This window comes from Pipistrellus kuhlii, unplaced genomic scaffold (genome assembly GCF_014108245.1).
Source record: "Pipistrellus kuhlii isolate mPipKuh1 unplaced genomic scaffold, mPipKuh1.p scaffold_m20_p_2, whole genome shotgun sequence".
NCBI lineage: Eukaryota > Metazoa > Chordata > Mammalia > Chiroptera > Vespertilionidae > Pipistrellus > Pipistrellus kuhlii.
In genome coordinates, this window is record NW_023425515.1 from 184,506,077 (window position 1) to 184,533,003 (window position 26,927).

Consider the following 26,927-nt stretch of genomic DNA (forward strand, 5'->3'; position numbering starts at 1 on the left):
ATTGAACTGAGTTTGTATTTTCATGAAGCCTTTCTAATTTTTGAATTTTAGTAATATAGTCCCCCTCCCCCACTGAAACTAAAGATTCAAAGAAAATTAATCATGGCTCTACTATTCATTTATTTGGCCATGATTCAAAGTGAAATAGTAACTTCATTTTTTATATGTGGAAATATAATTTTATATTTTTATATGTGGAAATATAATTTTAGCAGTCCATTTATAAGTAATTGTGAATATAAGCAGTTTCATAATCTCATGAATAGGTGAAATAGTATTTCCCCCCTTACTATCTGTAATATAAAATAAATAAGTCTAAACAGAAATACTTTATTTTATATTCCCACTGTACGTGAGACTTAACTCACTTGAAAATGTTATTAACTCTCACTTTTAAGTGTCCCTATCAACCCCAAATCCCCTATACCTAAATCCCACCTACCCAAAAAATCCAAAACAACAAAAAGCAAGTCAGAATGATGCAGGGAGCTCTGCTCTGATAGCACTGATGGAATTCAATGTCGGAGGCTGTGTCTATAAAAAATTTGACCTTAGATCTCCGAGGAGAGACACTGCTTTGTTTTGTGGCTTTTGCAAACTTCAAATCCAGAATAAATACCTGCCTGGAATGTGATGTGGAATGACTGTCCGTGTCCTTTCGTGTGTAATTCTTGTTCCCTCTAAGTTGAACAATGGCTGCAATTTTTTCAACCTATTCTGCTAGGATTTTGATAGGCACTTTTTATTTCAGTATACTGGCTGAGTGAAAATAAAAATACCCGCTAAGATATTTTTAGTCAGATTTCTGACTGTGAAAGATATCATCCTTGGCTCAGAAGCTAAAGAGATTTTTCAGGTGAAAGTGCCTTTAGAGACTTTGCAGTTGCATTTTATCTATGTGATAATATGGACAAGTGACAGGGATCACCCCTCAGTATTGTTTTTTTGAACCAGTAACTGGTTTTAAAACCCATCTTGCTTTGTCCTGCTTTTTGCAGATGAACTATGTTGCTAGGTAGTTTATAAGTGAAATTGACCAAAACCCCATTGGTCTTTGACTGGAAGGCTGTTAAAATCCTTCTCAGATGTGACCTCTATTGTCAGGTTGAAAGTCTCTTTCTCTTTAGAAGGAACACTGCAGAATGCATTATACTAATGATTGTTGTGCTGTCTTCTCTTGCTGTGGTTAATAGTAATCATCTCTTTTCCTTCCCCCCTTCCTGATGCCTCTTTCCTTTCCTTCCCCATCCTCCCATATACTTTTGAATTTATTAAACTGGCCTATGTATTTTTTCCTTGCTTTTTTTTTTTTTTTTTTTTTTTTAATTTTGTGATCTCCTGTCCCACTGTCTTCCCCACATGGCGTGGGTTCCATATTGCTGGTTTTATGTTCGCACGCTCATTGTCACCCTTTTTTGTACTTCAAATCCCAGCAGCTGCCCAGCCAGGTCCCCGAGCACAGCCCTGTGGTTTATGGGACTGTGGAGAGCGCTCATCTTGCTGCCAGCACCCCTGTCACTGCAACTAGCGACCAGAAGCAAGGTTTGTGTATGACTGTTTTCCTCCCTCTTATCCTTAGTCTCTTTTTATATTAATATACTACCCTTAGCATTAAAGAGTGAGAATAAAACATGTAAGGATTATTTAGATACCCACTTTTAAACAAAACTTTGAGTTTGAAAATCATAGTGTTCAGCGTCTAAGAAAGTAAAGTAGGGGTCATTATTAAAATTTTTTCTACATTTCTTAGTACCTCAATGTCAGTATATATTTATAAAAGTTTAACTGCCTTAAACTTTTTCTGCAACAAGGTTGGGAGAATAAATCAAAGCATGTATTGCTTTACAAGAAGAACACAGTTTTATTTATGTATTCAGCATGTCCTTGTGTGTCCCTCAATTCTAAAAACAAAATGCTGCTTCTTATAAATTTGGCTCTTATGGCCTTAATTGGGGAGAGTACTGAGTTCAAACACTGACCCCAGCGTGCACTAGCAGTTTGGTCTCATTGGTCATTGTGCAGTGTCTTAGCTCCTTCACCTACAGAACGGAATAAGGACCCACCTCACAGGGTTGTTGTGGGGACAAGCCTAGCGTTGGAGATGTGCTTACGTTACAGCCAACTACGAGGCAGGGGTCACTAAGGTCTCTATTCCTATTGACTAGGAACATGGAGTGCCAAATGTTGGTTGAAATAAATAAATCCCTTTGGATTTATAATAGAAAATATTAAGGAAAATCTCACTTCAGAAAGTGGAATATTACAATCTCTCTTTGATGCCTCATTGGATTTAGATTGACTTTAGCTAAAATAAGTTCTGTGTTATATTTGTTTTATAAGATCATTTTAGCCCAAAAGCTAGATAGATAATCTGGCATGCTTCTAAAAGTTGCACTGTCAAATACTTCTTTGAGCATTTTTCCGATTAGAAACTCCTGCATACTTAAAACTAAATTTTTAAATATTAAAGCTATTTACCGTTCAGGAATGCGATTCATAGGTATTGAGGAAAACCACTTCCTACTCCCAATGATAATGCAGTTTTCAGGCAAAATTTAGAATGCTTTCATTCTGAGTGGAGAATAATTTTCAAGTTATTCCCTTCCAAACTACTACCGTATTTTTCGGACCATAAGACGCTCTGGACCATAAGACGCACCAGTTTTTAGAGAAGGGAAATGAAGAAAAAAAGATTCTGAAACAAATAGTGTCCTAAAATATTTAATGTGCATTAAAACCCAACATCACAGTCATAAACACATGTAATCAACCCTGTAAAGTAAACAGCAGCATTTAGAACCATTTTAGAGCCGGGCAAGCACACAGAGACCACACAGAGCCGGGCAAGTAAAAAAAACTTTTTTTTAAAAGTATATGTGTAGGCTATATTTGGACCATAAGACGCAGGGACTTTTCCCCCCCACTTCTGTGGGGGGAAAAGTCCCTGCGTCTTATGGTCCGAAAAATACGGCACTTTACTTTTGCAGTTATAATCCTTTTGCTAGTTAGAATTATTCTAAACATACTGAATACTTACTAAGCAAAAAAGCCTTAAAATATATTCTCTATGCAGACTCTCTCCATAGTTGGGCCATGCTAAAGAGTTCACAATATTCCTTGATGATGATAGCTCTGACCTGCTAAGATTTTTAGTTGTTAGACACTTGCGTTTTATCTCAGGTAGCCCTTGATTTTCAGAAGAAAGAATGCAGAATTCTTGGTTTCCTCTGTTTTTTATGGTTTATGGAAATTTGAATAATAAAAATCAACATTTTAAATTGACTTATGATATTGATATGGGTGAATTGGAAAGTATTTCAGATTACCTTAATGAAAAGGAAAACACTTTTATTTCAAGTACATTCATAGAGCTGGTAAGTAATTTTTTGGGACTACTACTGTCTTCCTCTTCGTGTTAACTATCTTTCCGAAAACTCAGTAGTAGTTATAATTTTCTTTTTGAAATTTTACCAATAGCTTGCCAATATATAGAATAGTTTTTGAAGGAGTATTTTTTATTATTTATTTCTTTTTAATATTTTAATTGATTTTTAATAGATTGAAGGGTAAAGGAGGAGACAGAGGGAGAGGGAGAGAGAAACATCCATGTGAGAGGGAAACATCCATCAGCTGCCTTCTATCACATCCCCTAATGGGAATCTAATGGGAAACCTTTGAGTACATGGGACAATGCCCTACCAACTGAGTCACACTGGTCAGAGTTGAAGGAATACTTAAAAAAAAAAAAAAATAAATAAATAAATAAATAAATAAATATATATATATATATATATATATATATATCCCTTTGCACTCCGAACCATTCTGGACATTGGCTACCAGCTGCTCGACGCTATTTTGCGGTGGAAACTCAATTCCCCGTAATCACTAATAAACTGCAATCTCCCCTGAGAAGGGACATCTGAATGATATGCTAGAAATCTGATGTCCCCTGAGAGGGGACAGCGGAGTGCAAAGGGATATGTATATATAGTTTATCTATTTCAGAGAGAAAGGGAGAGGAGAGAGAGAGGGATAGAAACATTAATGATGAGAATCATTGAATCGGTTGCCTCCTGCATTGAGTTATTAATGGGGATCAAGCCTATAACCCAGGCATGTGCTCTTTATTGGAATCGAACCTAGGACCCTTCAGTCCACAGGCCAATGCTCTATCTTTGAGCAAAATTGGCTAGAGCAAGGAGTTGTTTTATTATAAATCTAAATTTTTTTAATTCGGATAACATTAGAAAGGGCTCATTCTTTTTTCGAAAAAAAAAATTTTTAATACTCACACGATTATATGTTTTGTAGATTTTAGAAAGAGAAACATAGATGTGAAAGAGTTGCCTCTCAGATGTACCCCAACTGGGATTGAAACTGCAGCATAGGTGTGCCCTGACTGGGAAGTGAACCCACAACCATTGCATGGGATGATACTTTAAATGATGAGCCACCTAGCTCGGGCTTCAGAAAGTATTTTTTAAAATTGAAAAATGTTCTTTTGAAATTAAAGTAGGATATGAAATATGCTGTTTTCGCCAAAACTGGTTTGGCTCAGTGATAGAGCGTCGGTCTGCGGACTGAAAGGTCCCAGGTTCGATTCCGGTCAAGGGCATGTACAGTGGTTGCGGGCATATCCCCGGTAAGGGGTGTGCAAGAGGCAGCTGGTCGATGTTTCTCTCTCATCGACGTTTCTAGCTCTCTATCTCTCTCCCTTCCTCTCTGTAAAAAATCAATAAAAGATATTTTAAATAAATAAATAAATAAAAATATGCTATTTTCAAAGATTGGTATATTATCTCCAAGAATGTCATCAGATTGGTTTTTCTATCTAATGGAAATATCATTTCTGAGGGTTTCCCTGGATAAAATCTACCATGTTAACTCTGAAGTCTCCAACCATTTTGAGTCTCTTAAATACCTCTTTTTTCAGAAACCATTTTGTTTTCTAAACTGAAAGGATATGATTTTAGCACTTGCTAACTATATTACCTTGAATCTATGACTTAATTTCTAAATCTTCCAATTTCCCCATCTGTAAAATAGGAACATAATCATTTGTACCCCAGTGGCAGTTGTAAGAATTTAAGAACACTGTGTACTTATGGTATTTGACCCAGTTCCTGGTACTTATTTGATAAATGTTGACTGCTATTAAGCTTCTGGTTTTCAGAGTTTTTGACATGAACAGCTAAAGTGGTTACATGAAGATCTAAAGACCCAGGAAAAGACCTCAGCTTGCTTTGTAGAGAGAAAGACTATGGAATGAATTAAAATTTCAGCTAGTGTTGACAGTTTGAAATCATTGGATGTCAACCAGTTTGGTGACTACTGGTTTAAATGATTGTTGTTTGCTGTTGGGGGAAAGTGCATTCAGCCCAGTGTATTGAGGATAATTAAATACAAAAAAAAGTTTTTGTGCCTTGGTCTTAGTGCCTTTTGAAAGCATTTGGTGTTCGGTATAATTCAATCACTTGTAAAGCAATGCAGCTCAATTGAGGTTGTTCTGGCATAAGGACAAGTCTATTCTCTGTTGAGTGAGACTGTCCTTCACTTACAGGATGCTCAGTATTTTTGGTCTCTGCTCATTTGGTGAGAGTAGCATCCTCTCAGTCACATAAGGCTCATGACAACCAGAAGGCACTCATCTAGACTGGTTCCACCACAATATGAGAATAAAGGGAGTAGTGTTTTCTGTCTTTCCTATATGACATTCATTATATTTACTACATATAATAAGAAAGAAAAAGAATCTCCATTATTAGAGCCATTGTTAATAAATGTCCCAGACTTTCACATATTATATATTTTTTATTTGTTTGTTTTTATCCTCACCCAAAGATATTTTATTGATTTTATAGAGAGAGGAAGGGGGAGAGAGGAAAACATCCATCAATTGCTTCCCGTATATGCCCCAACCGGGTTCAAACCCGCAGCCTTAGGTATGTGCCCTGGCTGGAATCTAACCCACAACCTTTTGGTGCACAGGATGATGCTCCAGCCATCTGAGCCACCCAGCCAGGGTATTATTACATATTATTTATTGATTGATTGATTTTGTTTGTTTTTGTTAATCCTTACTTGAGGATATTCTTTTCGTTGTTTTTTTGTTTTGTTTTGTTTTGTTTTGTTTTTTAAGAGTGGGAGGTGAGGAAAGAGGGAGGGTTAAAGAGAGAAACATGAATGGGAGAGACACATCGATTGATTGCTTCCTGCATGCACCTCCTTCCACTCAAAGCTACAACCCGTGTACATGCCCTTGACCAGGAATCAAACCTGCGACCCTTCAGTGCTAGGGCCGATGCTCTGACCACTGGAAAATGCCAGCCAGGGCTATCTATGTATTTTTTGTTACCAAAATAGACTTAAGTTACCAAATTAGACTTATGCTCTACATACAGTTATGTGCCATGCTTTAAAAAAAAACACAAATCTTTTGTTACAAACTTAACATATTATTAAATGCTTTTTTAAAAGCCTATTTTAATTCATTACATAATATATGATACCATGATATGCCCAGATCATTTCTTTATAAATTCCTCATTGTTACACAGTCTATTTCTCCTCTTCTTGCTATTATACTGTTGCCTTAAATATTCCAAATCTCTGCCTCTTTTCACTCTTACATGATCATTTTTCAAAAAATTCTTAAAAATGGAATTCCCACAAGTTCCTAAAGATGGGCAAATGTTATAAACATTTCTAATGCAGTATATTAGGTTTCAAGTAATCTTGGCTCTGCAAAGCATTATCTTAATAATAAAATCTATGTTCTTTATATAGATCTACTGTATTATACTTTTCAGCTTTCTATATTAAAGGCTGTTTTGTGTTGTGGTTTTTGTTTGTTTGTTTGTTTGTGTGTGTGTGTGTGTGTGTGTGTGTTTTTAACTTACCGATTGACCTGAGAAAGAGAGAGGAAGGAGAAGAGAGATAAGGAGAGAGAGAAACATTGATTCATTGTTGCACTTATTTATGCATTCATTGGTTGACCCTTGTATGTGCCCTGACCTGGGATCGAACTCACAACTTTGGCGTATGGGGAAGATACTCTAGTCAGCTGAGCCCCACCAAGGCTTTAAAGAATGAGTTAAAGGACTTTTTATTTCAGAATAAGGAGCTTTCAAAATAACTTTTTGTTTCTAAGTTGTTTCATTAATGCTATATTTTTCTCAGGGATATATAGAAGTTTCAGTCCGAGGTCTCCTTTTGTTTGATTATTTTTAGTGTCACTCATTTTATTTTTTAAAATTAATAATTGAATTGACATACTCTTGTTATATTGTTAATGTGAGAATGATCATTTTCCACTGTTTAATTTACTGCATCCTCCTATGTATAAAGAGTGTTATTGTGATGTGCTTTCACAATGTTATCCTGTAATCTGGATGTTTGTCCCATTCATTAACAATTACTCCATTGAATTGGAAATTATTTTCATCAGAGATCTTTTAATAAATGTTTATTTGTTATATATGTGACACATATTTCTTTGAAATATTTTTGTCTCTTTCTTTGGCAACTTAAATCTGAGGGATTGGCAGTGAGAGCCTATTGATCTTTTCTCCATTACAATAAACAGGAAGAGTTCAGTTTACAAAGCACTGACCTTTATGCCCATAAATTAAAGTGAATTTTATGTCCAGAAAAAGTAGTTGCAGTGAACAAACTAGCCTTTAACAATCCACTGGTAATATTTACTGTCTGTTTATCTGAGTAACAGAGTGTGTTTTCTTTGACAGACTTGGTTCACCACAATTTATTGTTAAGACTCATTTTCATTGATACCCAAAGATTTCTGACATAGAAAGTAAAGTCCTTTTCAGTGTAGATTGTTTTTTATAGGGCTTAAAATTTTTGTTTGCATTTGATAAACATACTCATGAATATCGTGCTTTTCTACTGGAGCCTGTTTATTGTGCTAAGGAAGCACAAGGTTAGAAAAAAATTTTAATCTCCTTTGGGTTTCATTCCCATAAGGATGAATCATATTATCAGCTTATCTAAGAGAATTTTAAAATATGGAAATTCTCATGAATTAGAGTTTCTTACATTTTCTGGTACCTTTATTATAGTTATTAATTTCTCTCTTGCTCTTGCTATTCTCTCTGTGTCTGTACAGGGACATGCATTTTACATATTATACTAAAATGTTTCAGATGTATATGTTAAGTGTTCTTTTTTATTAGACTTGATTACGTGCATATTAACTCTGTATGAAGGCACAAGATAAATTTTCAATTTTATGCCTTTAACTTTTGAAAAGTGAAAGTGAAATTAATTTATAAATGAATTTTTATGTTCAGGAACTTTATTTTGCTGATAGATAATAAATTTCATTGATAATAAATAAATAAGTAATACATGTTCTTTATAAAAATTCCCCAAAGTGTAGAAATAAATAGAATAAAAATATCTACTTATAAAAGCCTAAGCTTTTATGTGCACTGACCACCAGGGGGCAGATGCTCAAACAGGAGCTGCTGAGCTGAGGTCACTTGGCAGTGGCAGTTCTCAGGTGATGAACCAGAACCAGAGAGGAGGGAGCCCGATTCTGGGGTGTGTCACCGGAAAACCGCCCTCTTGCAATCTGGGACCCTTCGGGGGTGTTGGAGAGCCGGTTTCGGCCGGATCCCTGCAGGCTAGGTCAAAGGACCCCACCGGTGCATGAATCTGTACACTGGCCTCTAGCCAGTCTATAATAATTTAAACTCTTTTTGTCCTTGAACTATCCTGCCACTATGGCATATCCTTGATAGAATTTCTACAGGGAACAAGATAGTGGCGATGGAAGGCATTGCTACCTGAAGGAAAAGACCCACTCGCATTCCAAGAATAATTTATTTAGCTTCAATTTTGATGAGCTTTTTCTTTATAATCTTGACATAATCATTTGATAAATTGATTCTTTCTCCTTCTCCAAAATAAACGCTATATGTAATAGTAGATGTAACTAGGAAAAAAATGACAATGTTTTTGATGTGATAGATGTCTAATACTTTAGTCTCTCTTCCGCTACCCATGATTTAGGGTAAGAAATGAAAAGAATTGGCCCAAAATAATGCAGTATAATCTCTGATCCAAGAATTACTCTTAAAACTGTTTTTTTGTTTCTTTCTCCAGAAGAGAAGCCAAAACCAGATCCAGTGTTAAAGTCTCCTTCCCCAGTGCTTAGGCTAGTCCTTAGTGGGGAAAAGAAAGAACAACTGGGCCCGATGTGTGAGACTACTGCAGCAGTGTCCATACCAGAGCTTCCTCTGCCTCCGTCACCAACTGCTGTTTCTCCAATTGCTCGAAGTTCAATTGCTTCCCCTATTTCTGCTGCTCTTAGTAGCCAGCCAGTGTTCACCACTGCTCTAGATGACAGATGCGACCTCTCCTCCTCAAAAGAAGACACGCTTCCTGTACCCAACCCCACATCTTGCACAGAAACATCAGGCCCTTCACAAACTGATGTAATTGATGATGACATATGCAAGAAGTCTTGTAGTGTAGCTCCCAATGATATTCCACTGATTTCTAGTACTAACCTAATTAATGAAATGAATGGAGTTAGTGAAAAATTACCAGCCATGGAGAGCATTGTGGAATTAGTAAAACAGGAGGTGTTGCCATTGACTCTTGAATTGGAAATTCTGGAAAATCCCCCAGAAGAAATGAAAGTGGAATGTGTTTCAGCTCCCATCACCCCTTCTACAATTCCTTCCTTTTCTCCATCTCCTCCAACTCCTCCTGCTTCTCCTCCTCCCATACCAGTCATTGTTCCTGCTGCTGCCACTGATGTTAGTGCTGCTAGTGCTCCCACTGCAGTCCACAGAGTCTTAGAAGAGGATGAGAGCATAAGAACTTGTTTTAGTGAAGATGTGAAAGAGATTCAGAACAAAACAGAGCTAGAAGCAGATGGGCAAACAGAAGAGATTCTGGAATCTCAGAACTTAAGTTCAAGAAAGAGCCCTGCCCCAGGTAAGCTATTCTGCCATTAATTATATGCTTGCTGAACATAAAAAAGAAGCAGTATTTGAGTTATTTTTTAATTGGCTACTTTCCTTGACTTCCAGAAACATCAAATGAATGCTGAAATTGCTAGTCTGATTTCTTCAATGGTGTATTTATGTTTTAGTGCAGCCTGCACAAGAGTTGCTTGCTCCATTGTATAAAAATGCAAATGAAATTTCAAATATACAAAATGCCTCCAAGGTATATGTCACTCATCGTACATGTGTTTCTTGTTTTTATTTTTTTGCCTTGTTCATATGAATCAGTTCCTCAGTGGTTAATTTTGTTGCATTGGGGCTGGAAACCAATTAAAACTTGCATGGCCTGTAGTCCTTAATCCCGTCTCCTCAGAATTTTAAAACTTAGCCCATCCAAAACTTAAAGGAACTCCTTTATGCAAGACCTCTTTAATCCTGGATTTGGGAAAATAGCTACCAGAACATTAAAAGTTTATGACTAGTTCTAAAAAATAAAAATGCTCTCTTTGATTGACTTGCAGATAAGTTTAATGCTCTTTCATATTTCCTTTTAAAAGTTTTATTTTCTCCTGGGATTATCATTATTTTGTCATTAATATTATCAATGAATGGTGTTCTTCCCAATTCAAAATTATTTCTTTTTAATAGACCATAGCTTAGGATCTTAGGAACTAATCATTTGGGTTTTTATAATTTTGATAAAAAGTTATCTGAGACTTATCAACTACTCAAGTTATTAGCACACAGAATATGGCTTTTAACAAGTCAACATAGCCCATGTTCTGCAATATTGCCCTACACTGTGTAATTTGCTTTCTCTATAACTGTCAAATTAAGTTATACAATTTGACAATGAGTACTCCCTAGGTTTGCACTAAGGAGGGTTTAGTCACCAACATCCCCAGTATTGTCTGTTTTCCTCTCTCTGGTAGGGAAACTTGACAAGTCAAAAACCTGACCCCTACTTTTAAGATGTGGCTTTCCCATCCAGCTCAGTTTTTGAGGCCAATTTCCTTATGAATGTCTGTGGAAGGTTTCTGGTTTCTAACAGTAGACATCTAGTTGAATACAGTAAACCAGAGCAGAAAAGTAAACAGTGCAAGGCAGGACACTGAGAAACATCATCAATGTTTGTAAATCATCTGTTTCCTCAACAGACTGTCTTCCATTAGCATCAGTAGTCATACTGCCATCACTATCTCAGGAACTATTTTCCTTAGTTGGGGGATTTTTTTGTCAGTCACTCTGAAAAAACAGTGTTGGTTTTGGTACGGTTTTAGGTGAATGGCTCCCCCAAAGATAACTCGTTTGTTGGAGAACTGATTTGTTTGACCCTTCATTGTTTTCATGCACCTACCTATGAGTTGTCATTCAAAAACTGATGTGGTAGTTCCACAAACCGGAGAAGGCTAGTAAGAACAAATTTTAAATGAACATAAAAACAAAGCAGTCACATGGAATTCAAGTCAAAGATAAAAGCCATATTTCAGAACTGAACTAAGTGTAAAGCAAGACTGTACCAAAGTCATACTTCCAAACAGTCATTCTTCTTATAAACCAGTTTGTCCGTTTAATGGCCTGATGTTCCAAGGCAGTGTTCATGGATAAATGGATAGATTTTTAGGTCAAGTAAACTTCATACTACAGTACATTTTTTGAAATGTAAATACTCTTGGAATTAGTAGTGTAAGTTACCAATACCTTAGTGAGAGGATAAATAGATTCTTCATTATAAACCAAAGTATAGCTAGAAAAGAATTTGTCTTTTGCTTGGTTAGGGATTAGGTAGAGGTTAGTGATGTCAGAAAATAACATGTCTTGGCATTTTTCTATTTTCATGATTTTTTTACCTATAAATGTTTTTAAAGGAACTGGAAATTGTGTAATTTCCTTTTGTATCTTATACCGCTCAAAACCCAAAGTAAATGAACCTTAAGAACCCATGTAACTCTAGCATTTTTTAAATTATGCAGCTATCAGAGACATTCCTGACCCTCACATTTCTGTACAAATATTTTGAATGTTATACCATAAAAATTAACAATGAAAATTTTAAATTATTCTTTTAGATATATCCATGTGAAATTGTAATATTCCTTTTTTTATTGTTTCAATTGACACCCTCTCCCTGCCCACCCCTGAGGGCAAGCCCCCACAGGCCCAGTGTCCGTGTCATTGGTTATACTAATATGCATGCATACAAGTCCTTTGGTTGCTCCCTAACCTCCCCTCCCCCCAACTCCTTGTCTCTGGATCTATTTTTGTTTATCAGTTTATGTTGATCATTATAGCCCACATATGAGTGAAATCTTGTAATATTTATCTTTCTTCAACTGGCTTATTTTGCTTAGTATAATGCTCTACAGGTCCATCCATGCTGTTGCAAATGGTAAAAGTTCCTTCTTTATAGCAGTGTAGTATTTCATTGTGTAGATGTACTACCGTTTTCTGGTCTACTCATCTGCTGATGGGCACTTAGGCTGTTTCCAAATCTTAGCTATTGTAAAGTGTGCTGCTATGAACATAGGGGTGCATATATCCTTTCTGATTGGTGTTTCTGGTTTCTTGGGATATAGTCCTAGAAGTGGGATCACTGGATCAAACGGGAGTTCCATTTTTAACTTTTTGAGGAAACTCCATAATGTCTTTCACAGTGGCTGCACCAGTCTGCATTCCTACCTGCAGTGCATGAGGGTTCCTTTTTCTCCACATCCTCCCCAGCACTTCTCGTTTGTAAATTTGTTGATGATAGTAGAAGTTTTAAAAAATATATTTGTATTCATTTCAGAGAGGAAGGGAAAGGGAAAGGGAGAGAGACAGAAACATCAATGAAGAGAGAGAATCATTGATCAGCGTGTGTGGTTTTGTAAATTGGGTGGGGCGGGGTCTTAAGGTATCACCAGGGTAGAGCAAACAGCAATGGCTGCCAGTCAGCCCTGCCCTGGAATGATCCCTGGGTCTCTGTGTCCCGGGGCCCCATACAGGAACAGTGACCACTCTGAGCACCTCTGCAAGAAAGCCGCCCTCGCATTCTGGCCCAGTGCCAGGCAGTCCAGTTTCTCCCCATATGAGTCTGCTTCCCCAGAGTCTCTCCCGGAACTGGAATTCAGAGCAATTGGGAGCGTGTAGCTCCCTCCCGATTGAAAAAAATCAACAACACACCCAGTTGCCAGCCCGTTAGCGTGCGCCTCTACATCTCCTTCCAGTCTCAGTGCAGTTTTTTTCCTTCTAGTTGTAGAACTTCCTCTCAGCCAGCTTTCCCGTGGATATTTGTTTTGTCTTTTAGTTGTAGTTTTGATGTGGTTGGGAGAGGCGGCAAGTACAGGTGTTTACAAAATGCCACCATCTTGGTTGTCTCCTAGGAATTCATTTTATACAATTTCCTGAATGTATGTAGTATAACATGAACTTTTACACTTTTTAAATGGTAATTTATTTTTTATTATGTTTGATATAAAACTACTTTTTGAAATTCTTTTGTCAGAGATTTGTAATCTTTCCATTTTATCTTCTGGCTCTTGCTCACAGTACATTGTTTCTATATTTTATAAATTTATTTAATTCATCATTTGTAAATTTTCCTGGATATAGATTGAGGCAAATCCTCTCAAAGCAGGTTTGTGTTTACTTTACTTACCACGTATTTTGGAACTTAATCTGAGTTTAATGTCTTAAATCTCATTTTTTCCTTTCTCTTTTTTTTTTAATAAAATGTAAATGTTGAAAATTTTATTATTGATTTTAATGAGAGGAAGGGGTGGAGAAAGGAGGAAGAAGAGGAATAAACATTGGTGTGCTTCTCGAATGCATTCCAACCAGGGACCGAACCCACAACCTGGCCATGTGCCCCAACTAGGAACTGATCCGACCACCTTTTAGTGTATGGGACGACACTCTCAACTAAGCCACATTGGCTAGAGCCTAGATGTCCTTTTATACCCACAAAGTGAGAAGACATTCTGTGTGGATACTGTTTTTCAGGATGGTACAGTCCCTCTCCACCTGGCTGACACCAAACATTCCTCCTTGTCATTACTCTGTGTTGGTTTACTAGTTTATTTTATTTTATCTACATTTTCACTGAGGCTATCATTCTCTTAGGAGTCTCAGAGCTTTTTGTGAGAATCTCAATTCCAAATCTTCACCTTGCAGTGATTCAAGATCTCAAATCTCTCACATGGATATTAAAATGTAAACTTGGTTATAGGGACCGACACAGCATCTATGTCCCCAGGGGTTTATGTAGTAGCTGTAGAAATAGTAGCAACTGATCTTGTTTATGTGGCTTCCAGGAGTTTTCTTTATAGTATGGCATGCTCAGCCAAGATTGAGGGATGGTTTCCAGATTCTGTAGGTTGCAAGATGAAAGATTTCGTTCTCAAATGGAAATATGATTTTATGTTTTGAGTAATACTAATAAAATATTGAACCATATAGCCAATCAAATTGATGTTCTTTCTTTTGGTTTCATTTTACCTTGATATAAAAAAATATATAATTTAACTCAGGAAAAAATGCTTTGATAATAACTTTTGATTTATTCCCTCTAGTAAGAATATTGAAAGTACTTTAAAAGGAATAAAATTTAAGTGAGCCTAAAACTGGAGGAATAAAAGTCTTCCAGTTTCGGTAGATTAACCTGAAAAAGACTTGTTTTTAAAACCATGGCCTGACAGTCAGCAACAGGAATAGGGAATTTCACATTTATTTTTGCCTTCACTTCTGAGAACTATTTGAAATATCCCTGGAAGATTAAGTTGCTTGTGCCAAAAATAGATCACCAAAAGTGTCCCACAAGCACAATCCCTCTCCTAATGTACAACCTTATAATTTAACTTCTCATATTCATCTAGATCAGGAATGAGGAACCTTTTTTATTTATAGCATCATTTGAGGGCCATACAAAATTATCAACTTAAAAATCAGCCTGCTATGTTTGTTCAAACATTCAATTAACTCACCCCTAATGCCTTGGCAAGACCAGACCAAATTATTTCTTGGGCCTTATACAGACCTTGGGCCAGGTGGTCCCCACCTCTGATCTAGAGAAATATGTTCTGGAACCTTTGGAACAGGACTTCGGTATATTCCTGGTTCCACGTCATCTATCAAAACCAGCAGAAACTTCAATTCCCCTTTTCAGAGGTTTGGGTCTGAGTTATCCTTAAGGATAAGTAAATTAAAAATATATAATTTAACTCAGGAAAAAATGCTTTGATAATAACTTTTGATTTATTCCTCTAGTAAGAATATTGAAAGTACTTTAAAAGGAATAAAATTTAAGTGAGCCTAAAACTGGAGGAATAAAATTATTGGTTTTCCCTGCCTTAAGTGTGTGTGTGTGGTGTGTGATGTGTTTTATTAATCCTCATCTGAGGGTATTTTTCCATTGATTTTTAGAGTGGAGGGTAGGGAGGGCATCAATGCAGCCAGATCTTCCTGCCTTATTTGCAAAAAAAATATTTTTAATAAAACTGCCTTAAAAGTAAATTTCTGGCCTGTCCAGTGTGGTGCAGTGGTTGAGTGTCGACCTATGAACCAGGAAGTCACAGTTCAGTTCCCAGTCAGGGCACATGCCTGGATTGCAGGCTCTATCCCCAGTGAGGGGCGTGCAGGAGGCAGCTGATCACTGATTATTGATGTTTCTGTCTATTGATGTTTCTCATTATTGATGTTTCTATCTCCCTCTTTCTGTCTCTCTGAAATCAATTAAAAAATATGTATATGTTTTTAAATGTACATTTCTGCTATGTCATTTTTACTTTCAGTTGCCTTCCATAGTGAAATCTTAAGCATTCTCTGGAGAATACTGGTGCTGGGTCAAATTCTACCTTTCAGATGCTGCAAAATGAGCCCAAACACCTCATGGTTGAGCTTACTAACAGGCTCAGGTGCCAAGCCTTCTGGCAAGCACCTTGCACTGGGCCTTCTTGCCCCTTCATTTGATACACACTTACCCACTGTTTACAGTAGTTCATTTCTTTGCAACATGAGCCCCAAAGTTTTACTCATTGGATGTTAATGAATTTAGCCATGCATACCCCATGAATAGACATATATTTTTTTGTTCAGAACTTACTTTTTCTCAGACTTAGTAATGAATCTATGCAAAAAGAAACCATTGTATTTACCTGCTTCCAGACAGGGTAATCCAGGCAGGTTAGGGGAATGCCATTCTTTCAGGCAAAAGGGAACTATTTTCAGGAAAACCTAGCCTTGCTAAAAGCTTTCCCTTGCCCTGATGCTGTGTGTCAGTGGTTAGAATGTCAGCCCGTGCACCAAAGGGCTGCGGGTTTGATTCCTGGGCAAAGGCAGGAATCTGGATTGCAGTTTCCATCCCTAGCCCAGCCAGTCAGGGCAGTGGGAGAGGCAACCAGTCCATGTGTCTCTTACATTGATGTCTCTCTCTCTCCCGCCTCTGTCCCTTCCATTCTCTCTAAAAATCAATGGAAAAATATTCTTGGGTGAGGATTAATAATAAAAATAAAATAAAAGCTTTCTCTTTCTCCAATATCCATCTTGACTTGCATATAGTCTTGAGGACTGTTTTCAATACCTTTGACTAAGTAATTTTCCCTACTAATGCAGAAAAATCTCTAAAATGTATTTCCATATACGGTATGTATTTAGTAATAGCAGTTTTCTGAGTATATATGCATAGGACATGAATGTAACTTTTGATTTACTTGGTTAACCTAAACACATCAGTGAAGTGTAGTGGTCAATATTAAGGCGACAGTCTGACATTTTTTAGTCTTAGCCTTTCCCTTTGTCTCTATGATCTCTGACAAGTTTCTTAACCTCTCTGAGTGTGTTTTATCATCCAGGAAATAGAGAGTATTTATTTCATAAAGCTCTAGTTAAGATGAGCTCTTAGCACAATGTTTGACACATACTAACCACTCAATAAATGTTAAATATTAATACTTCTATTTTCAACTAGCATTAAGGGCTCAAATGTTTTCTTTGAACTTTATTAATATTACACAGAATAAATGGGTGTCATGATCTCTGCCCTTATGAATTCATAGTCCAAAGAAGAGCTCAAGAATATGATAACATCTGAAAAGTTCTTAATTAAATCCTTAATAAATTCCTTGTGAGATGGTAGAAAATCCCTTAGAGAAGTCCCTATGCATGTATAACTGATTAAACTTGAATCCTTGTTGTTACTTAATCTTCACAATGATAAGACACATCTCGAGGTGACCTCTGCTTTCATTTGGAAGGGAGAAGTTCTGCTTAGAATAGTAAATTCTAAGGAGAGTCTGTACCATTGAGAATTTCAAGGCATTCATTAAAAGAGAGGATAGAAATAACATTCATTTCCTGTTTAGGTCAGGAATAGGAAATTAGGAAGAAAACTAAAAGGAATAGGGGGTTGGGGAGAATGAAAAAGATAGTCAATATACTTAAAATGGATATGTGTATAGGATATGTGTGCATATATATAAAATATGGACTATATGATTAAGCCATAAGAAGGAATGAAGTACTGATACATGCTACAACTACAGGGTTCATGAATGAGCCTTGAAAACATTTTGTCAAGTGAAAAAGTCACAAAAGACCACATATAGTATGATTCCATTTAGATGAAATGTTCCAACTAGGCAAATTCTTAGTGACAGAAAATGGATTAGTAGTTATAGGAGTTGGGGGGAGAACAGAGTGGGGAGGGAGTGCTGATGGCTGTGGGGTTTCTTTTGTGGGTGATGAAAATGTTTTAAGTGAGATAGCGGTAAAGGTTGCATAACTGCATTTGATATAAACCATTAAATTATATACTTTCAAAAGGTGAATTTTAGTCCAGGCCAGTGTTTCTCAGTGGTTAGAGCACCAGCATAGCACCAAAGGGTTGCAGGTTTGATTCCCACTCAAAGGCACATACCTCAGATGCAGGTTTGATCTTTGATCCCAGTCTGTGCAACCAGTTGATCTCTTCCCCGCCCCCCCCCCCTTCTTTTTCTCTTTCTCCCTTCCTCCCTTCCACTCTCTCTAAAAGGTCAATGGAAAAATATCCTAGGGCAAGGATTAACCAAAATAAAAATAAAAAGGTGAGCCCAGCCAGGGTTGCTCAGTGGTTGAGCATCGACGTATGAACCAGGAGATCACGGTTTGATTCCTTTTTGGGGCCACGTGCCCAACTTGCGGGCTCAATCCATAGGACCATGTGGTATGCAGACAATCAATGATTCATCATTGATGTTTATATTTCTTCCTTTCTTTCCCTCTGAAATCAATAAAAACATTTTTTAAAAGGTGAGTTTTATAGTCTGCGAATTACGTTTCAATAAATCTTTTAAACAATATAAATAGGTCTGTGAGTGATTGTGCTACCAGCATTCTATCAGAGATATCAGCCTAAGAATTTCATGCTAAAAAGCCTAAAGATAGAAATGAATCAGGTTAGGGAGGTTATAACATAGAAATTTAGGAAGTAAGTTTCAACAAATGCACCATAATCAATAGTATCAGGCATAGAATAATGTTATTGTGCCACCAAAAATCAAATTGTCTTTTGAGGCATTTTATGTCAGATGTATTTTATATTCTATTTTGTTATTTTACTGTCACATGTTACCTGAGTTTGAGTGAGTATTCTCAGCTAGGAAGTGAATGCACCACTGTAGTAACATTCTAGGGGCATTATTTGATGTCACTATGAGCTGGGAAGCAGGGTGTTGTTTATGTTTGAAATACATAGAAGTCTGTTCTAGAAATAATGATTCTGCATTTCCTTTGTATATAACTTAGTTCTTTTGCCTCAGTTGAGCCACCATCTTAAAGTCCTCCAACTATTAATAGTTTTCATTTATTCAACAGTTATAAGTCCTAGAACTCTCATAATTTAAATTAGTAATTATAATTTTTTAAAAATTTCAAGTAATTAAAATATTTAAATCAGTATACTTAGGGGGATACTCTCTTTGACATATAGTACTGCACATGTTAAAATATTTCATAAATTGCACAAATAACATTATTAAATCATGTTATAACTTCTAAAAAGCATGGCTTTCCTGTATATGTTAAAAATGGGATCTACTCTAATTTTGAAGTCATGCCAAGATGCAAAAAAGCTTGTATAGTATGAAAAAAATGAAAGAGTTTATGCACATTCACACATATAACACACATATGATTTCATATACACCAATATTTTCTAACAGACCTTTTTTACTTCATTGTTTAATATATACTACTATATAGTCTTTCTCCATGAATATGAATTAGTTTTGTAATTAATAGTTAAAACCCTAAACAAGTTTTATTATAAACGAGAGGCTTGGAGCATGAAATTTGTGCATTGGTGTGGGGTGTCCCTTTAGCCTGGCCTGTACCCTCCAATCCGGGACATCCCTCTCTCAATCTGGGATTGCTGGCTCCTAACTGTTTGCTTGCCTTCCTGATTGCTCCTAACCACTCTGCCTGCCTGCCTGATGCCCCTAACTGCTCCCCTGCTGGTCTGACCTCCCCTAACTACCCTCCCCTGCCAGCCTAATCGCCCCTAACTGCCTCTGCCTCCGCCCTCCCCACCATGGCTTTGTTCGGAAGGACATCCAGATGGATGTCTGGTCAAATTAATGCATTACCCTTTTATTAGTATAGATTTTGTAGTTGAAGTGTTTTGGTTCTAAATCAAGGAGAATTATCTAATATATATGAAACATGGATTGTCAATTTTTAAAATATAACTACTATTCTGTTTTTGATAATTTTTAACATTCCTCAGAACTCTACAATAATTCATTTATGATTAACATCAATTACCATTGTTCAGTAACACAATTAGGAAGAGTGGAAGAATTTTTCAGACATTTACTTTTTGTGTAAGTTTCTAATACCGTTTGTATCAGGTCAATTTTCAAAAAAGTAGAGTGCTTAAAAATTACACGTTTGGATTTAAGGCTGAATAATGGATTCATCAAATATGTGAGCAACTGTAATTGAAGTAAATAGATGCTGACATTTCTTCAGATTTTAATAATAGACTATCAGTCTTTAAAATTTGAATTTATTTTTAGATGAATTATAACTTAAAATATCTTTTTTGAAGGTTTTTTAAAAATATGTTTTTATTGATTTTAAAGAGAAAGAGAGGGAGAAGGAGAGAGAGAGAGAGAGGGAAGGGAGAGAGAAATATCAATGAGAGAATCATCTATCAGCTGCCTCCTGCACACACTACACTGGGGGATTGTGCCTGCAACCCACTGAGCCATGCCAGCCGGGCTAATATTACCTGATTTTAAGAATTATTATAAACCTCATTGATCATTACAGTGTAATATTGGCATCAAAACATCTAGATCAATGGAAAACGAAAAAAAAAATAGAATCCAGAAATAGCCGAAGCCGGTTTGGCTCAGTGGTAGAGTGTCAGTCTGCGGACTGAAAGGTCCCAGGTTTGATTCCGGTCAAGGGCATGTACATTGGTTGCGGGCACATCCCTGGTAGGGGTGTGCAAGAGGCAGCTGGCCAATGTTTCTCTCTCATCGACATTTCTAGCTCTCTCTCTCTCTCCCTCTCTGTTAAAAATCAATAAAATATATTTAAAAAAAAAAAAAGAATCCAGAAATATACCCATGTATATATAGTACACAGAACATTTTTTTTAAATGCAAAGATAATTCACCAGAAATAGTATAACCTGTAATTCTCATACATTGCTGGTGGGGATATAAAATGGCACAAATACTTGGAAAATGGTCTGCAGCTTTTTAAAAATTTTAACATAAACCTACATATAACCCAGCCATTTCACTTTTAGGTATTTACTCAGGAGAAATGACAGCATATGTCATAAAACATTTGTACATGGATGTTCACAGCAACTTTATTTGTAATATCTCAAATGTTCATCAATAGGTAAAGAGATGAGGGAGTAAGTGATCACATCTGTTAGGGTTTTATTGCTAATAGTGATTCCCTCAGATTAAGATTCCAGTAGACTCATCTGCACTTTGCAATGCCCTGGCAATGTGGACTCGCTGGTGATCAGGCAATGAGTTGTAGCACTCTTGTATTTAGAGATGAAAAGCGTTGAGGAGACAGAAAGATAACTACTTGTGTTGAAGTCTGTTCTCTAAATCTATCTTGCTGTAGAGATAGACATTTTCTCATCTGTACTAGATTTATCTTAAATTGCCATCTATTTTGATTAAGGAAAAAGTGGCACAAAAGCATTTATTAAAATGCAAATAGAGCAGTAAAATATAACACAGAGACCTAGAAATATGCTGCTGGTCTTATTGCAGTCATCTTTGTTGTCATTGCTGACAGAATTGCATAATAGCTCTGACTCGGTTGAAGCATCATCCCGTCCTATACATTAAAATGTTGTGAGTTTGATCCCTGGTGAGGGCACATACCTAAGGTTGCTGTTTTGACTTCCATTTGCATAAATAGACTGGCCTCAGCTGAGCTTTGTACAAGCCTTCAACTTAAGAGTTACCCTGCCATTTTATTTTTCTTATTTGATAAAACCCTGCTGTAAGAGAAAAAGACAAACAGCATTCTTCACTCACCTCTGCCTTGCTTAACTCCACATCCTCTCCTGCTACAAAAACAAAAGACAGTTGTCCCTGGCAGGGTAGCTTAGTTGGTTAGAGCATTGCCCGACATGCCAAGGTTGCTGGTTCGATCCCTGGTCAGGGTACATATAAATATCAACCAATGAATGTATAAATAAGTAGAACAACAAATTGCTCTCTTCTCATGCAAATGAATTCATTTTAAAATCTAGAATTTGAAGTGGCACATTTATAAGTACTTAAGACATATTCAAAAAAAGACTACTTCTCTGTACCTTAATTTCAAATTAGTTAAAACCCATGTTTTCTTTTATTTTTTTTGTTGGTATCATTTGCAAAAATAACATAAATTAGAGAAAATTCATTATAAAGTTATAATAAACATAATTTTGAATTTTTTTGGTAGAATTTAAGTCTAGACTACTCATCTACATTTTTATTTCAGTTTCTGTAAAGCAGTCATAGAACAGAAAGCTAATTTTTAACAAATAATGGAAAATACAATTACCAAGCCTTTCATACATTTCAAATAGCAGGCCCTGTGAAGATGCTGGAAAACACTGATGGACTTACTTTCCAGTGTACATTGGTTGGCATTTCTCAGTGATCCATCATTACATGTTTTAGCACTATCATGTTCTTTTCCAGTTCATTTACGTCACCATTGTAAAAACTTACCCTGCTCTCACCTGGCTTTCGTTGTTATGCTCCAGTTTATTAGATAAATTACCAAATTTTCCAGATTCTTATGAGGGTCTATAGAAGAAAAAACAGATAAAATAGAAACTCCATGTGAAATTCTTGAGTGTGATGTAATCAGAACGATTTAGTGCCAACTTTTAGGAATTCAAAGCCAGGAGAAAAAGTAAAATAAATTGGGGGGGGTGGTGGTGGTGGTGGAAATGACAGAAGAGAGAAGGGATTAGAACTGGGTGTTAAGAGTGGGAACTCTCAATGGAAGTTCTGTTATTGGAACATTCTACTCTTTATGTATAACTCTATGACCATGCAGTTGGCCCTTCCCTGACCAGTAGTAATGGCCTCTTAGTTTTGTGTCACCCTCAGTCCTGAGACTGAGCCACTGGATACATTAATCTCAAGTCTTAAAGCTAAAGAGTTCATGTTATGTTACAGAAGAATAAAGAGCTAGAAGGGAGACTTTTTATAATTCAGGGTCTCTTACCTGGGTTTTATGTGGCCACAGGATCTTCATCTGGTCTGCTCATTTCAGCACTGCCAGACCTTCCCAATCTCATTACCAGAGTGTTGGGGAAAAATGGAAATCTCCCAACCCAGAAATCCTCTCCAGAAAAGTAGGAAAGAAAGATTTATTATTGGATAAGCATTAAGACTGCAGTGAACATTACAGGCAACCCACTGATAGATACTAGGCAGAAGGAAAGCTCAGCCTTTGGTGAAGCCAGACAGATATGATCTATCACAGATGTATCCTCAAGATGATGAAAATTGGTCCTCGTGTAGCAGGACGGGGCCAGCACCATTGCTCTTACATCTAATTTAGCCTAAATTCTCCTGGTAGTTGTCCATCTGTGTTAGTTGTCTTTATCCAAAGGAAAAATTACTCTTTTCATATGTTCATGACAAGCAGGTGGTTGGTTACAGAGCCAGGTGGCTGGGAGAGAGATGATCCTTCAGAAAAACATTCCTGAATTGTAAAGCTGACAAGAAGCTTCTTTAGTTTAAAAAATAAAAATAAAGAACGCATACATCCAAAGATAGAGAAGGGTTTACAATTCCAATCTTTCTCTAGGCAAAGATCTAAGAAAACAGAGGGTGGAAAAGGTCTCTCCTTTTTGGTATGAGAAAAATTTGAAAATTTTAAAAACCTTACAGTTTACTTATGTACTGACCTGACTAAGTCAGTAATGAAGAAATTATATAGTAAAGAGAAACACGTTTAAGTTTACCAACATGGTACTTTTAGTAAAAGTTGTTTTCAGCCCTACGTTGCATAGCTAGTCAAATACCTTGAGATGAAAAGGTTACCTGTCAGTCCCTAGCCCTGTTTTCTCAGTGGTTAGAGAGTCATTCCTTGGATCAAAGGGTTGTGGGTTCAATTCCTGGTCAAGGGCATGTACCTGGCTGGCAGGTTCAATCCCCTGTTGCATAAATAGACTGGCCTAGTTTGCAGAGCCCCCATTGAAGTGTGTGTGGGAAACAACCAATCAACATGTGTCTCTCATATCCATTGTTTCTCTCTCCCTTCCTCTCTCCCTCGCCCCCCCCCCTTCACTCTCTAAAAATCAATGAAAAAAATACTGATTAACAAAACAAAAAGGTTACCTGTCAGATTTATGGAAAGTCTGACAAGACAAAAAGAAATAATAACCAAGATATGGGAATATTATTATGGAGTGATGTTTGTCATTCTTGTACTTACTGTGCAACATTTCTGATATGTCTCAGAGTCAGGATTCTAGACTAGAAACTGTGACTTGTAAATACTTGAAGATTCTCGAAGAACTGATACTCTTGCAAAGAAAAGGAAGAGTATAAGTTTGATAAGTTTTTACAGAGTAGTTTCTCAGGATGCCTTATATTCCATAACTACTTTTGATTCTTCCATTTTTATATGATCTACCACCCTATATAATAAAAGGGTAATATGTAAATTGACCAAGTGGAGGAAATCCATCCCTATGATGTCAACTGACCAACAGGGGGCAGACGCTTAATTCAGGAGCTGCCCCCTGGTGGTCAGTGCACTCCCACAGGGGGAGCGGTGGTGTGAACCTCTCCAGCCTCCATGGCAACGCTAAGGATGTCCAACTGACAGACATCCCCCAAGGACTCCCAGACGGAGAGGGTACAGGCTGGGCTGAGGGACACCAAGTGCATGAATTTAGTGCACTGGGCCTCTAGTTTTATATAGCAGTTTCTCAGGCACTGGTGAAGATTATTTTTGCAAACTTGCATGGATTTATTAAAACCCAGTACATTTATGAATCTTGTATACTGTTCCCTTTTCTTCAAGTCCAGTAGTTATCTCTTAGGTTGCACACAGAGAGTTGTTAGATATTAATTTGCAAGAGTAGCAACTTGACTCCAATAGAACCTATATCTAAAATAGGGGTGTCGAACTCAATCAGAGAAGGGACCAAAATCTAAAATCCAGCCTAAATCGCGGGCCGAATGGTTTACTGAACAGTCATAAACTGTCATTGTGATGGAAACGCAGCGGAGTACAGTGATGACAGCGCGGTGCGGGCCACATTGCAAGGCCTGGCGGGACGGATTTGGCCCACGGGCCTTGTGTTTGACACATGTGATCTAAAGTAAATGAGGCCCTAGCTGGTTTGGCTCAGTGGATAGAGCTTCATCCTATGGACTGAAGGGTCCCAGTTTGATTCCAGTTGGGCTGTGGGCTCAATCCCAAATAGGGGGCGTGCAGGAGGCAGCCAGTCAGTGATTCTCTCTCATCGTTGATGTTTCTCTCTCTCCCTCCCTCTCCCTTTCTCTCTTAAAAATCAATAAAAATATACTTAAAAAATAAAAATAAAGTAAACGAGAACAAGGGACTCTTCCAATTTCAGGTGTGACTTGTCAGGCATCTTACAGATATCAGAAAAATGTAACTGCATGGTGGTTTCTTTTAAAATGGAATCATTGCTAGTTATAACACTTGTTATGAGGCATAATTTTCTGGATTCTGGATTCCATTCATGGGGTACAAGTTGAAAATAGGAACATTTGTAACTTAATGCAATTCTTGACATAAATTCTGAAACATCTAACAGAGAAGACAAAGAATCTTCCTAAAACTTAATGATTATGCTTGACTGTGCTCCCAGTGTTTTTCTGAATTTATACCATAGTCATTTCATGAAATGAGCTCTGAAGAAAAATATGGTTTTTCTGCCAAAGATCTACAAATTTGTAAAAAAAAAAAAAAAAAAAAAAAAAAAAAATCTTGCTTTTCTGTTTATATTTGCTTATTTTATATTGTAAAATAGTAGAAATTAAATGGTCTGTAAGAGTTGAATTTTTATGGGAGCTGAGGAATGCTGCTTTAGGCAGCTGTAAGCTCAGATTAATTATAAATCTCATGCAGAGATTGTCACTTGTCCTGTGGTGCTTTAATGCAGCACAAGAAGGAAGAATCTATCTTTGTTTTCAGAATATCAGTAACAGATCTTTCACACAGTGCTGCTATTTGTTCAGTTAGCACATTTGAGTGCCCACCCTGAGGGAGGAAGTTTTCTTGGCCCTGTGGATGATGCCTTAAAAAATATTCTAAGTACAGGAATAACCCAATTAATAATTAAACTCAAATCAATTATTTAGAACAGCCGTCATTCAGTCAGTATATACATGATGTGTTAAAGAAACAGAGCAGTAAATTAAAGAGACTATCTCATAGTTAAATAAATGCAGTATTAAAGGCCTAATCTAAGGTGTAGGTACTGGGAATGGACTAGAAAGGAAAGAAAAATCTGAGACAGAGCCTTAGATTTAATTCCCTTATTCTAACAAGTTCTGAAATAATTGTCTTAAATGAGGGAGTAGGTATCTGTGTCTCTCCCTTCCTCCCTCTACCCCCTTCCTACCTCTTTTGTTAACACACCCAGACTTTACTGCACATCTCCATCAGTAATGGTAGAAGAGGGGATGTTAGCACAATTTCACGAGACACTAGGTGTGGTACGTCTGTGTTCAGTTTTTACAGGGACTTGAGTTTCTCTTTAAGAAGTATGTGATTTCTCTCACTTCTGAGAATTACTGCTTTAAAGTAAAACTTAAAGCCACTTATAGAGAGTAACAATACCTGCTACATAAAGTACCTTTTTTTTTTAAGCATACTAAATGTTATGCGTTACCCATGGAACAAATGTTTTTATGTTTTTAGGTGGAGTGCATTTTATATATTCTTGGGTTTTATTGTTCAGAGGCAGGGAAGTTTATATCTGATCCCAAAGAATCCTCCAGAAAGTGTTCTCCTTTTCCATGAATGGAATTTAGAGCTCAGTTCATGCATATATGAAACCAAATTTGAAATGAAATGTACAGGTTCCTCAAACTCTTAAAAATGATTCTGCTGTGGAAGCAGAATTACTAATCATAAGCATTTGGGAGAGGTGCACATAAAATAGACAGGTTTTATGTTCATATATATATGTATGACAGACTGATTTTATGTTCATATATATACGTATGCAGTGGTCTCTTCATTTTTTTATGGACTTTCCATAAAAAAAAAAAAGTCCATTAAAAAAAAGAAGAGACCACTGCATACATATATATATAAACATATACTTAGTATAAAACTCTGAGGCAATAGCAAATTTAAACCCACCCACAGTTACCATAATCTGTGCTTCATGCTTTGAAAAAATAGTTTACCTTCAGTAGGCTACAAAGGAAGAATAACAGCTGGTCTAATAATGTTTTCTTG

The 26,927-nt window shown here is 36.8% G+C and overlaps 1 protein-coding gene across 25 annotated transcripts in view; it reads left to right on the plus strand.

The window, feature by feature from the left end:
- Nucleotides 1-26,927, plus strand: part of EIF4G3 (eukaryotic translation initiation factor 4 gamma 3) — a 242,118-nt gene that overhangs the window by 138,129 nt on the left and 77,062 nt on the right. For 17 of the 25 annotated variants that reach the window (XM_045585085.1, XM_036445739.2, XM_036445747.2 and 14 more), the window contains 2 exons: nt 1,434-1,542; nt 9,130-9,969. In XM_045585085.1, the coding sequence (XP_045441041.1) occupies nt 1,434-1,542; nt 9,130-9,969 (949 nt within the window). Of the gene's footprint in view, nt 1-1,433; nt 1,543-9,129; nt 9,970-10,064; nt 10,223-26,927 lie in introns of those variants that run through there. The other 8 variants (XM_045585086.1, XM_036445740.2, XM_036445748.2 and 5 more) reach the window with 2 other exon arrangements.